We start from the raw sequence: 13,460 nt of genomic DNA on the forward strand, positions 1-13,460 counted from the left end.
CAATTCTCACCCACATCTCCAGAATATAAACAAGTTAATAATCACATCCTTGTGATATCTGACTTGTTTACCATACAATACAGTATTCCATTGTGAAAAATGACCTTTTACAGTGCTTTCTGTTTTGTAATGTGCTCTTTAAGAGAACTTTTGTTATCCTAGGACAGTTTATATTTATTCAGGTACTTTTGTTGTGGAATTTTGTCAAAAGCTTTGTGGAAGTGAAAGTAAATAACCTTGCCACAGTAACCCCAATTACATACATAGTAGAAAAGTTTCATCTTCTAATACAGGGATTCTCAAATTTTGCCATATAAAATGATATATGAATTTGCTTATATCTGCCTCTCCCAACAGTCCCCCCAATAAAACTAAGGATTTAATTGGGATTTGGCAAGAAAAGCTAGATGTAGCTTTTATTATGCTTTCTTGACAGCATACTTTGTATAGTATTGCTAGATTGCATTTTTAAAATGTTTTTTTCTTTCGCTTAACATAATTTTTATTTAAGACATTTTAACAAAATCTAGAAAATGAAAGTAATAAAGAATAATATTTAAAAAACAAAATAGTAAAGGAAAGGGAAAGAAAAGAAAATGATTTGTAAAATCTTCATTAACCTTAATATTATACCATAGAAAACCATGCCATCCAAGTTTCAAATTGTGCGCTTCTAATTCTAAAATTCTTTTATTTCTCAACAAAACTCGCTCTTTCATCCCAACTAAGCTGCAAAATACAGTTTCAAATCAGGCAGTCCCTATTGTCCTTGTTCCTTTGAAATCATTTTCTGTTTTCAAACACCAGAAATTTGACTTAAGTCTACAAAGCCTGAATAACGTTACAAAAAATGAACCCTCACCTCCCCTGTTGTATCTGACACAGGTATTGTGACTCCACACTTTGAGATCTCCTGCTCTGGAATGATAACAAATGTCCGGATTCTACAATCCATGGCAGCAGGAGAATGAAAAGCTAGAACAACACAGGCTTAAGAGTTTACCAAACAGGTACACTTGCTTGCAGAGGCATGCAAACAAATCATCTAATTCCTGTGTGCATTCTGAAATGGAATCATCTAGCAACATTTCAGTTTGTTTATTAAATTTAGAGATTTTCCAACTCAGACAACTCTGGGCTGCTTATATTTTGAAAAGTAAGAAAAACATAATAATAAAGAAAAAAATAAATGTCCATCTAGAAAAAAGCATTCAGTATACTAATGAACACTCATGGCATCTTCAACTACTACCAAAAATTTTATTTTATTTAATTTCCACTTAGATGGCTTGAACTTTTGTTTCAGTTGTTTTGCTGCATACAACATGGAAGTTTTGGGTGTTCACTAAATATGCTTGTTTCAGGCAACAACATTTACAATTTTTACATTAAATATGCTCAATTTTGACATTTTAAGAAATTATTGTACATTGGTTGTCTCTGCAGTTCAGTTGCAGCTTATTGCTGAAGCTTGTTTCATATGTTAGGGACAAGTACCAGTAGGTATTGTAAGGTATCAGGAATGAATGAATGAATAAAAAAATAAATCTAGAAATGGGTATCTTTCGATTCATGTAACTTACCAAAAATCATTAAATCATTTATATCTTTTCTCTAATTCAGTATAAAGCTAGAGTGATGTTGCCTTATACTATCAGTAGTAAGGTTGGTAATATTATCTTGTGGAATATATAATTACTATACTGGAAATTATTACAATTTAATAAAGGTAATTAATATCTGTCACCAATAAAGATAATGTCATTTTTGAACATTTTTCTTTTAATGAAAATATTTTTTATTAAAATTCCAATTGATTTCCAATGTATATTTAAGACTATTATTTTAAATTATATCCCATATGGATGATTGAGAAGTAAAAAATAGTCATAAATAGTGCTTCATGTCTGTCATTTAACAGCATGAAAGTTGCATATTCATTGCAGTCATATAGATTTAAAATATATGTAAATTTGTGTGTATGCTGGGCCAGTTCATAATTCTAATTATAGCCATTTGGTATTTGTGTTGTATGAACTCTTAACCATAATTTCATTGGAAGCAGACATGAAATAAATATGCTTTTGGAGAAATGATACTACCAAAATTACCAATTACTTTTTTCTACCTGCAAGAAATTACATCTTACTAAATCATCAATTATATAGTTAGAATGCTATTACTTCTTGATGGCAAAGCATTGTTATAATATGAAACTTTGTTTATGAGCAATGCAATCACATTCATAATCAGCTGATAATGCACATCACTATGTTTCCATTATTTTCTGAAAAAATTGAATTGGAAAATTTCCTGGAAATCCTTCTTATGCAAATTAGGCTTATCTGCACAAAACATTTCATGTAAGAACACTTTCTTTTCTGTCCACAATGAACAAAACAATCCTCTTAAAATACTTAGAATATTATATGATTTTTAGTTTTTTAAAATTTGTATAATATATTATTCCTGATAAACATTCATAATTTTTTGTGTTGTTTTTATAGTAAATATAAGTACTATACATATTTTTTCTCACATACTCGCTAGAGATAACCACTTGGGGGGAAATGATTAAACTCTCCAACTAGCAAGCTTGGCTAATACTATATTTGAAATAGCATCTCTTATTGTTAGTAATGAACAGTGTGAAACATACAATTTCCTATATAAAAATTAAGCACTAGAAAATTTTCTGCCTTATATCATTGAGTGCGGATAAAGTCTAAAGATGATAATGGGCCAATTCAGTATTTTTGAAGATTCACAGTTTTGTGAGTAATAGGAATAATTGCACACAGCATAGGGAATAATTGCAAACTCTTGTTCTGTGACATGTTTGTGATGCTTATGAAGTTATGAAGAGTCTCAGAATTCTAACTGTGCAGCTGCTACTGACCAACATCCATTTGCGGATGTCCCCAATTGGCATAAAAGAGATTACATTTTACAATCCAGAGAATTGTTTGTTTTAGCAACCACTAGTTGACTATTCTAGAATTTAAATAATGCTTTGAAAACCAAATCTTCCAGCCTCTAGTGTATTAATGACTAATTTTAGCCATTAAATTCACATCCCTGGGCTTGATCAAAAATGTAAATTTTAGTTTTTGAATTGTTGAAGATTTTGCACAACAAAATGTATTCACAAAACAATTTTTCATTATGACACTCAGCTTCTCACTTAATATGATATCAGTTTTTCTTACTTTATTTATATATATTTGACTTTCAATGTCAATATTGATTTTCAAACACTTTTCCCTAGGCAATTAATAACCATCCAGTTTAAAACTCATAGCCTTCCATTCCTCCAGGATATGGTTGTCGTTAGTCCTTAAAAAATACTCTGAATGTCTTTCCAATGTAAAAATAAAGGCACTGAAGTATATACGTATGTATCCATATAAATGAACCTATCCCCAATCCTGTCAATAGAGAAATTAATGATTATTCTAAAGTGATGGAATATTTTTTCTGAGTTTCAGAGGTGGGCTTAGGTTCTGGAATGTGAGAGGCTTTATGCCTAGGTATTGAATTTAACAGATTTATTTATTATGTGCTATCAAGTCATTATCAACTCTTAGCAACCACACAGATATACAGTATCTTCTCCAAGATTTGACCTATTGTCAGGTCTGCAATGGTGCATACAACACCACTGTAATTGACTCCATCTGCCTTGATACTGGCCATTGTCATCTTCTTTTCTTTTAGCTTTACCAGCTGTTCTAAAACAGCTAGTTCTTATTATTGTGAGTCCAAAATATGACAGTTTGAGCTTAGCTAGCTACAATATTTAGGAGTTTTTCCCCATCACCAAAATACAAAGGTGTCAATATTCTTTCTACCATGTTTCAAAGGGCAATTTTTGCTTCCATAAACACTCATAGGTTAAAAACCATTGCTTGCAGAATTTTGATATTTTAGGTATGGACATGTTACAGCATCTCAATATGTTTTCCAAGGCCTTCATTTCTACCTTACTGAGTTTGGGTTAGTGGCATATAGATTTGGTTAAAAAGTATTAGTACCCCTCCATTCCCAACCCCCAGTTCCAATTTGCTATGAAATGAGTTCAGATATGCAAGTAAATGACATCTATCATTCCTTTTTCCATAGTCCATAGAAAAGGCACTTAGCTTTGGAAGTATGGCTTAACATGTTTTTTTTGCAAATAATAAAACAAAATTGTTCCTCACTTTTTTCTAAGACCAGCTTGAATATTTGGCATCTCCCTTTTCATATAAGACTCTAATCTACACTGGATGATTATTTTGTCAGCATAAAATTGGATCCCGTTAAGTCTCTCTTCTATGCTACTTTGGTATCTGTGTGTAGTCATTTCTAATCTATTGTCTACTGTATTCTTCCCAATTTGCTGTCACTGTTTGGTTCTTCTGTTACTTGCCATATTTATTTAAATATTCCATCAAATCCTGTAGTCTTCTGACTGATTAATGATCGAGTGCTTATTTAACTTCGTCTTGCAGTAGTACATGTCCTTATTAATAGGAATATGTTTTAATGTTGGATTTAATATTAAATTATCTTAATTTAATATATTTCTATTTGTGTGCAAAGATTATCTCTGCAGAATTTTACTATTTATGAGTCATGTGGAACCAAAATTCCATTTTAAAAAGTAGTGTATTAGTTTTAAGCTTGCCTGTGGGCTATTTGGATTTTTTGATGAATCAAGATAGGTAAGGCAACTATCCTGATTGCTGTCCACTAGAGAGCAGCACTGCTTTTATATCTGAAATTAGGAAGTGCAAAATAAGTGGATCCCTTTTTTTTCTGTTATTGTCAACTGATTCTCTAAGCAGAGCATATTTGCAAGCCGGTTTATGTTTAAACTACTATGGATTATTTGTGTAAAATTAACCTTTCTGTCTGAGAGCTCAATTTTACAATTTGATTATTACAGCTGCTTCTCAATAATGGGAACTAGACAATGGTACTGTTTATAATTTCCTTTTTTAACACAGAAATACTGAATTTTGCAGGAAAACCAATTCTTTTTCAAAGTACAAAATGTCATAATAACCTAAGAAACATACTAAATGCCAGAATAACTATTAAATGTTGATACAAATCAAATTGAGGTTTTTTTGTAGTGTTTTTCAATATTAAATAACTGCAAATGCCATTCTGTTTCCCAAGCTATAATACTTATGGCTTGGCTTGAGATTTGAATTGTGGTAACTACATTATAAGAAAAATAAAATGAAACAAAACAATACAATTGCAACCATACTTTTCTACACATAACTATGAAACTTCCAATATAAAAAAGTGGGGGAGAGGGGGTTTTGTGACTTTATTTTGTTTGAAGCACAGCTGGAGAAAAAAAATGCTGGGTATGTACAGTATATTAATTTGTAGAAACTAATTGTTCTATAAACTCTATTTCACCATGTAGTTACTTTCTAAGTGACTTTTCTTTATTACTTACAGCTCTCTTTATGTTACTGATAAGAACAAGATTTTTTTTTTATTACCGTACTTTGGACTGATTTATGCTAAGTTTATGGTTTACAGCAGTTACAAGATTGTAGATTCTTTTCATGTGTGCTCAAAGATTACCCTTGTATTTCGGATTGGAAGATTAATTCATTGTACAATTTCATTATTCATTTGTCAACTTTGGGCTAATTATTTTTATACAGCTAGGGCTGGGCCTTTGGTGATCGTCTTTCTTACTAATAGGATTCTGTCTGCTTCAGCAGGCAATAAATGAAAGCTATATGTAGAGAGTAGGAAAAAAGTTTTAGCATATTGTAACAGCTTCTGGTTAATTTGAAATGAGGAAGAAATTGAACTTGTAGCATGTAGTTGAAAAGCGTTGCAAATATTTTGTGGCCAGTAGTTAAATAAGTGAATAAACAATTAAAATCTTTTTAAAATAAAAGGAACAATGTAGTAGCCTTCTGATCCTGAAAATTGTGATTTCTAGACCAACGTATAAATCTTTATCTTCATTTTAAGAGTGAAGAAGAGATTGGGAATAGGACTGGTTAAAAAAATCAGCAGTTTTTTCCTTTAGAATTTAAAATCAGGAATGTTTTTCGTAATTAGAAATTGTTTTATTGCTTCCTTTGAAGGACGAGGGTAACCATACATAATCTGAAGGGCTTTTTTCTTTATGAAGGTTACCAGGCATATTTCTCTTAGGTGTAGATCTATTTTTCAAAATGAATATACATTAAAATGATCAACCTTTAATTTCGAAACTTATGATTTATGACCATTCATTTAATGGCTGTTCAAAATTACAGTGGTGCTGAAAGGAGTGAGTTATGACTGGTCCTCACACTTAATGACTGGGGCAGCAGTCATGTGATCAGAATTCAAGCACATAGCAACTGGCATGTATTTACAATAGCTGAAGCATCCTGGGGTCATATGATCACCTTTACAGCCTTCCCAGAGGGCTTCCAAAAGACAAAATGTTCGGCATCTTAAGTTATTTATAAAAATATAAGTGTGTGTGTGTGTGTGTGTGTGTGTGTGTGTGTGTGTGTGTGTGAAAAGAGAAAGAGCCAATGGTGAAAGCCGAATTTGCTTAACTACTCCATGATTCATTTAACTGCCATGGTGATTCGCTTAACAAGTAAAAAAAGGTCATAAAAACAGGCAAAACTCGCTTAATGACTGCATTGCTTAGCAATGGAAATTCCAGTCCTAATTGTGGTTATAAATGAAAGACTACCTGTACTCTTCAAAAACAAAATCATCCCCATCTGCTTTATAAGCCATGGTTGTTGTACATACATATAGATATTTGGTAAGAGAAGATAAAAACAAAAAAAATCTGCTTTTCATAATCCCTGTCAGATTTGTATAATTAATGGGAGTATCCAAAGGAGTGAGTTTTTTAATTATATAATTTAATAATTTCAAGTGTTTGACTTGAACATATATAAGTTGCATATCCTTCCCTTATAAGAAAAATGTGTACAAATGTATATAGAGGTTATGGAAGCTGCAGAGCAACTTGGTGAGGTTATAGATGAGAAGTGTCTATGTATAGATGCCTTGGGTATATGAGGCTGTATATTGGTCTCCTAAGTAGACTACTTCCATCATTTTAGAACCATTGTGTTCTCCAGTAACTAGTTTTTCAACATGTTTGTGTATGTTTTTTTTAACTTACACAAGTGTTTTTGAATGTTGTCTGGGTGTTATTTTACTAAAGTAATGTTTACTTCCCACAACCCATAATATTTGTGAACCCCTTGCTTACCCTTTTAAATAGATTTGTCCTTAACAGTAAAATGCTGTGTGAGACACTACTAGTCATCTGACTTGCGTAAGTGCTTCCAATATTACCTTGTCTTAGATATACGATAATATCAGCATTAATCTCTGCCACATGAGAAGTTAATACTTTTTTGAAGATGGACGGTACGGATTTCTTACTATTAGAACAAAATCTTTTTCCAAGAGATTCAGAGCTATTTATTTCAAAGAGTTTTTCTCTTAACTAATTACTGAAGTGACACGAAAAGCACCCGACAAGAATTGACCCCATTGTGCCTTTGGGCTATGTTTGCTTTTATAATAACATTGACTTTACATCATTGACTTTGCAGTTTAGACTAGAACAAGAGTAAAATGAACCTTGAGGCTATGAAAAACCTTGAGAGCCCCCCCCCCCAGTTCTGGTGCTTTTATTATGTGAAATCAGGCATAATCGGCTTCTATAGTCCCAAGATACAAATGATAAAGAAATAGATTAATAAGAGTATTGTTTACTTAGTTATCACCCTTTCCAAATTGATGGGAGAAACATAGATTTTAACATTTTGCTGAAAGAAAAAGAAAAGTCTAAATGGCACTGTTGGCATTGCTTTGATAGGAATGTTTTTTCTTCTTAGATGCGGAATAGTGAAAATAGTATATTTAATCTAAATAAAATAAATACATTGACCTATGAAGAGTGCAGTTAGGAAGGGCTTGTATTTTCCTAAATTAGTATAATGTGTTATAAGATTTGGATGCTGATATACTTAATATTTTAAAAAAGAAATTACTTTTCATTTAAAGAGAATCTGCTTCCTGCTGAAGAGGCTAATATTTTAATTAAGTCTAGAGTGAAGCTTTTTGAGTATCTGCTGATAAACTCCCACTTTTATGTTGATGGTAATTAAACAGATCCCTAAGGAGCCCAGGAGGCGCTGCGCAAGGCCCATGCTAATTGTCAGACATGAGACACTGACCAGTTGGTTTGCTCTTGAATAGCTGATGGCGTGCTGTCAGCACAGCAGTTTTATTTTTATGTATTGTGAGCTGTTGTCAGGGCTAACTGGGTCCTATTGTGGCTGAAGATGTTGCGCAAATTGAGGCAGATGGCTCTGATTCAGACACGTGTCATTCAGAAAGGGGAGAGGGAATTGGCCCTGCAAAGTGGGGTCACTGTGGGTCGCAGACCTGCTCCATACTTGTTAGTGTTTTCAAAAGCCCATGTGCAGCAACTTTGTTGTGCCTTGGGTTCTCCCTGTTTTTTTCAAGCAGAGAAGAGGGGGGTAGTTTGCTTTGTGAACATTGAAAAGTAGCCTCTTGCCATGTCTTTCTATCCTGTCTCTTGGGTCTGGCTGTGCATGTAGAATGAATTAACAGGATTGACAGAAGTTCATTGTGCCTAAAATGGCTTTTCAATCAGTTGCAGTGCTTAAAAGAGTAGTTTTGCTTTTAATTCCATGTAATGAGTAGGTTTTTCATGTTTTGGAATTTAGTAATAGAGGATTATAGCTCATGATTCCTTTTATTGGCTAAAGCCATTAGAAATCTACTTAATGTTCCAATATGTAAAACTGAAAAGATTTGTTAATTTGGAAAGTTCAAATCTTTGAGGGTGCTTAAGAGTGTATGTTGTAGAGACCCTTCTTTTATTGATTACCATGTGTATTATATTAATAAGACTTTGACTGCTGAATGAATACAGTTAACCTTCAGATCAGTTATGTTCCCTGTGAAGCTGTTTTAGGCCAAATTTAAACTGAACTATTAGGTTTTAAGAATTTTTAGTTTTTTATGCAAATTATATAGATACAATTATACAAAATTATATTATTTTCATATTGCATTGTGCAGTGTTAATGGTTTGGCTTTTTGTAAAGCTTTGTATTCTATGGGAGTCTTGTGAAGTTTCACCCCTTTAATTACTGAAACAAACACTGCATTTTATGTTAGTTTTCTAGGGAACCACTCACCAGTTTTGTTTTTAATCTGTTAGGTTTGCGGCTAAAACTGTGCACAGTGGGTCACTTGTGCTTGTCACAGTGGAGCTGGAAGAAGGATCCACAGCACAGCTCTTCATCAACACGGAGAAGACGGTGATTGGCTCTATTCTTTTGCGAGAGCTGAAGCCTGTCCTGTCCCAGGGGTAACCAGCTTACATCTGGACTTCAGAATCTGGCACACCACAACAGTGCCTGGCATCCACTACGGCTGCCTTTCATTTACAATAATAGCCTTTCCATCTGGCGGTGGGGGAAGAATACACTCTTGACATTCTTGTCTCCTGTTTTAGAATGCTACAGTGTATATCTATCACACAAACAAGCATTTTGCTCCACTTCCCCTCGCTTTCCAACCAAATACGCATGTTACTCTCCTTTAAATTTTAAATGTTACTTACACATTTTTTCCTTTAGCCTGATTTTCCCTTCACTCTGCTAGTTTTATTATGATTTTTCTATTTTCTGTGAAGACAGGAAAAAAAGTGATAAAGTGACTTAGAAAAATTAGTAGAAAAAAATCAGCTTAATTAGAACAATTAAATAATGTTTGTGGAAATCACCGAAATGATCCATCATGAGATAAGTTTTTGATATGGAATTTGGGGGCGGGGGGGGTATCATTTGAAAGGAATAACATTTTTAGTGTTTGTTGTCCAGTGGTTAAGGCAGTATTAATCATTTATTTGTATCTGCTTACTGTAGGTGGCATAACTCCTAAACATTGAGATTATAATAAAGTAGCATTATGATAAATGAGTTTTTCTTTTCTTTTTTGAGAATTGGATAACACCCCAACTGATTTGTATGTGTGTCCTATATATTTAAACACTACTAGTTTGTTGTGTTACTAAAATAGCACTAGACTACAGGTACTTCATACAAAAAGAGCTGCAGTGCTCAAAGGTTGGTGCAGTTACTTCACAGTCTGCCTTCACAGTTTTCTGGCCATGAAATCCATTACTGCATTGGGTATCCCAGCAAAACTACTTTTTGTGCTTGTACTTGCATCCTCAGAAGTTTTGGGAGGACCACAAAGTAGTCACATTAAACTTTTAAGAAACCTTCAGAAACCTACCAAAGAAGGAATACCCTGCAGTCAATAAAAAGGTAAAGGTTCCCCCGCACATGCGTGCTAGTCATTTCCGACTCTAGGGGCCGGTGCTCATCTCCGTTTCAAAGCCGAAGAGCCAGCGCTTGTCCGAGGACGTCTCCGTGGTCATGTGGCCGGCATGACTAGACACCAAAGGCGCACGGAACGCTGTTACCTTCCCACCGGAGCGGTCCCTATTTTTCTACTTGCATTTTTACGTGCTTTCGAACTGCTAGGTTGGCAGAAGCTGGGACGAGTAACGGGCGCTCACTCTGTTACGCGGCACTCGGGATTCGACCCCCAAACTGCCGACCTTCTGATCGACAAGCTCAGCGTCCTAACCCTAGGCTCTAATAGTTTTTTTTCCAAAGTTGCTAACATTCCTTGTGAAAGAATAGTCCTATAGTTGTAGCATATGAATAAAAAATTAATAAATTCTATTTCTGAAATCCAACAGTATTAGATTTCCAAAAAAAATTTGTTTGTTCAATTTTGGATACGTAGATTTTTACTGATTCTCTACATGCACCTTTTTAATGTATTCCTATCTAACCAGTGTCACTTCTTTGACAGAATGTTCTGCTTCAAAAAAGCTGGGGGGAAAACAGCTAGGAAGAAAAAAAGGGGGGCAGAAATTTTGTGCATTCGCCACTGTCCCACTTCCACCCCAACTCTGTAGGGTGTTACAAAAGGTCTTGGAACTTATCTAGAAAATTTTATGGTGGCTGCAATAGAGATAGGATTGTGATATATGAGAACAATGCATTGATAATAGTATTAACATTATTGACTTCAATTATTAACATGATAATGCATATAAAACTGATGCAATCTAAATCTGTTTTTCTTGAGCGGATCATCAGTAAAGAGCTATTTTAGCTTCTTATCTTCATATAGCTTGAGGCGGCTAATATTTTTTTCTGTTGGCTGTGTTACTATTTAAAATATGAGGGAAATTTATTAGGTTTCTGTAGAAATCAGAATCACAGAAGTTTTAAAAACCCCAGTAATTTCCAATTAAAATGCATTCTTATTTATCGGCTGTACTCTGCAATCTAGAAACTCAGTAACATAGTCTCATGGTATTTCTGTACTATGGATGCATAACATGACACATACCCATCATTGATATACCTCACATATAAGAAAAGACTACAGGGGATTCACTGCTCTACTGCATTCTTGGCAGTGTCATTGGCTAAGGCCCAATTTTATATTTTGCTCCCATTTGAAAATTATTGCTTTAGAGTTAGGTTATATGATGCTTCTGTAACATGACAATGCCTCAAATGCTATTTGATCTTATATAATGCTTCACTGAGGTTTAATATAAAATAATTTATGTTTTGGTTCCAGCTAATATTCTAAAATTACATAAAGATAGACATCCTCTCATAAATGCATCCAATTCTCACTACAATTTTTCAGCCTATTTGGTAAAAATGTACAATGCAATAAATGGAATAGTACCTATTCTCTCCCTATGCTAAGACAATCATTTATTACTAGACGACCCATGACCCTTTGGGTCATCCTTTCAGAGATATTTCCTTACTTAAACAGAGAAACAGAATGGCTGCAGGCAGATTGCTATTATTTAGGTTCTAAAATTAAGAAGAAAATATTTTATTAAGATGCATAGGAAGACAAATATAAAAGCTGTTTTAATGTTTGATCTGCCATTTCTTAAAAGTATTTTAACATTTTCACTTATTTTTCCTTGGCTTAAAGTGGCATACAGCTGACCATGCAGGAATAGTGGTTTCTCCAGATTCTTATGGAATTCTTCCATAATCATCCACATTCTATTGCAAAGTCTTGGAAAATCCAAGTTCCTCATTAAAATGATGGCAAATCCTATCTGGAATTCCAGTTTGTGTGTTGGCAATCTACAGTTCAGTTGAATAAAGGAATTCTGTAGGGAAATGAGTAGTGTTATCTTCTTTAATGATAGCATTGAAGGAAGAATATTCTTTCATCATTCCAGGGAAGTATCTAACACATAAACTGTGTTTCATATTTTCATTATTCATCATTTTGATTTTTCTGAATTTTGTCTTCAACATCCCTCTCTCAATTGTATGCTTCCCTTCAATTAAAAATTGATAAAGCTTTTCCATAAATATGATTTTTGATGCCTGTATTCTACACATTAGCAACATTTCTCCTTTTCACAATTGGTGGAAGCTGATGGAAATTTCCACAGCAAATTGTTAAGATTCTCCCAAAGGCCTCATTTTTCATATATCATGAAGAGACCACAGCTACAGCTTCAAAGCTCACTCTTCTAATAATGGGACTTTCATCCCAGACAATTAAGCATTCCATGTCAAACCAAATTTGCAGGATTGGATGGGGGTGGGTGTTTGGTTTTTTGTTTATGTTACATAGAGCACTTTCACTCTGAAGGGTATATTGAATCTGTCTACCACCAGACATCAATGTTGCTGCAATACCGGATAATGCTACAGCAATAGCAACATTTCCAGCAAGGATCAAACTGATAACAAATGAATTTCCCATTTCTCATGGTGCATCAATGAAAATTATTGAAAAAAGATTGCAAGTACTTACACACAGTCAGATATTGCTTTTTGTTCATTATTCAATAGGGCTCATTGTCTACTAAAATTCCTGCTATTTGTCACCGTTGTAGTGCAGTTTGTACAATAAATCCTTATTGCCACCATTTTGATTAATTGTACTGTTCATTGGTTTTGGCAAATTATATTCTTTAAATGTTTTTCCAAATTTCTTGAGTTTTTCCAAATTTCTTGAGCTTTTTTAAAAAATACAGAAAAGACTCTTTGTGATGTCTCCTATTAATCTTGATATTAAGAGTATTTCTTGAATTTTTCTTAAAAATACAGAAACAACTTCATGATGTCTCCTATTGATCTTGATATTAAGAGCATTGATATTTGTCCTCACATTGCATTCTTGAGCTGGTTCCATAATTGTCACGGATTGTTGATTTCAGTATTTGTTAGCAAGACAATAGTTTCTCTTCATGGAGAAATACTATACACTCAACCCAGAATTTTAGCTTCAACAATTCTGAAGAACTTCTGCATTCTTTTCACAATCTTCATTCAAATGAATCATGTTTACAAAGATCCATG

At 33.7% G+C, this 13,460-nt stretch overlaps 1 protein-coding gene across 3 annotated transcripts in view; it reads left to right on the forward strand.

Moving 5' to 3' along the window:
* The window catches only part of AP3B1 (adaptor related protein complex 3 subunit beta 1), a 165,507-nt gene extending 155,152 nt beyond the window's left edge, over window positions 1-10,355 (forward strand). For 2 of the 3 annotated variants that reach the window (XM_081318391.1, XM_081318392.1), the window contains exon 27: window positions 9,242-10,355. In XM_081318391.1, the coding sequence (XP_081174517.1) occupies window positions 9,242-9,395 (154 nt within the window). In that variant the 3' untranslated portion in view covers window positions 9,396-10,355. Of the gene's footprint in view, window positions 1-885; window positions 1,011-9,241 lie in introns of all 3 variants that reach the window. The other variant, XR_014025209.1, reaches the window with a different exon arrangement.
* The last annotated feature ends 3,105 nt before the right edge of the window (window positions 10,356-13,460 follow it).

This window comes from Vipera berus (genome assembly GCF_964194415.1).
Source record: "Vipera berus genome assembly, chromosome: 2".
In the NCBI taxonomy this organism is placed as follows: Eukaryota; Metazoa; Chordata; class Lepidosauria; order Squamata; family Viperidae; genus Vipera; species Vipera berus.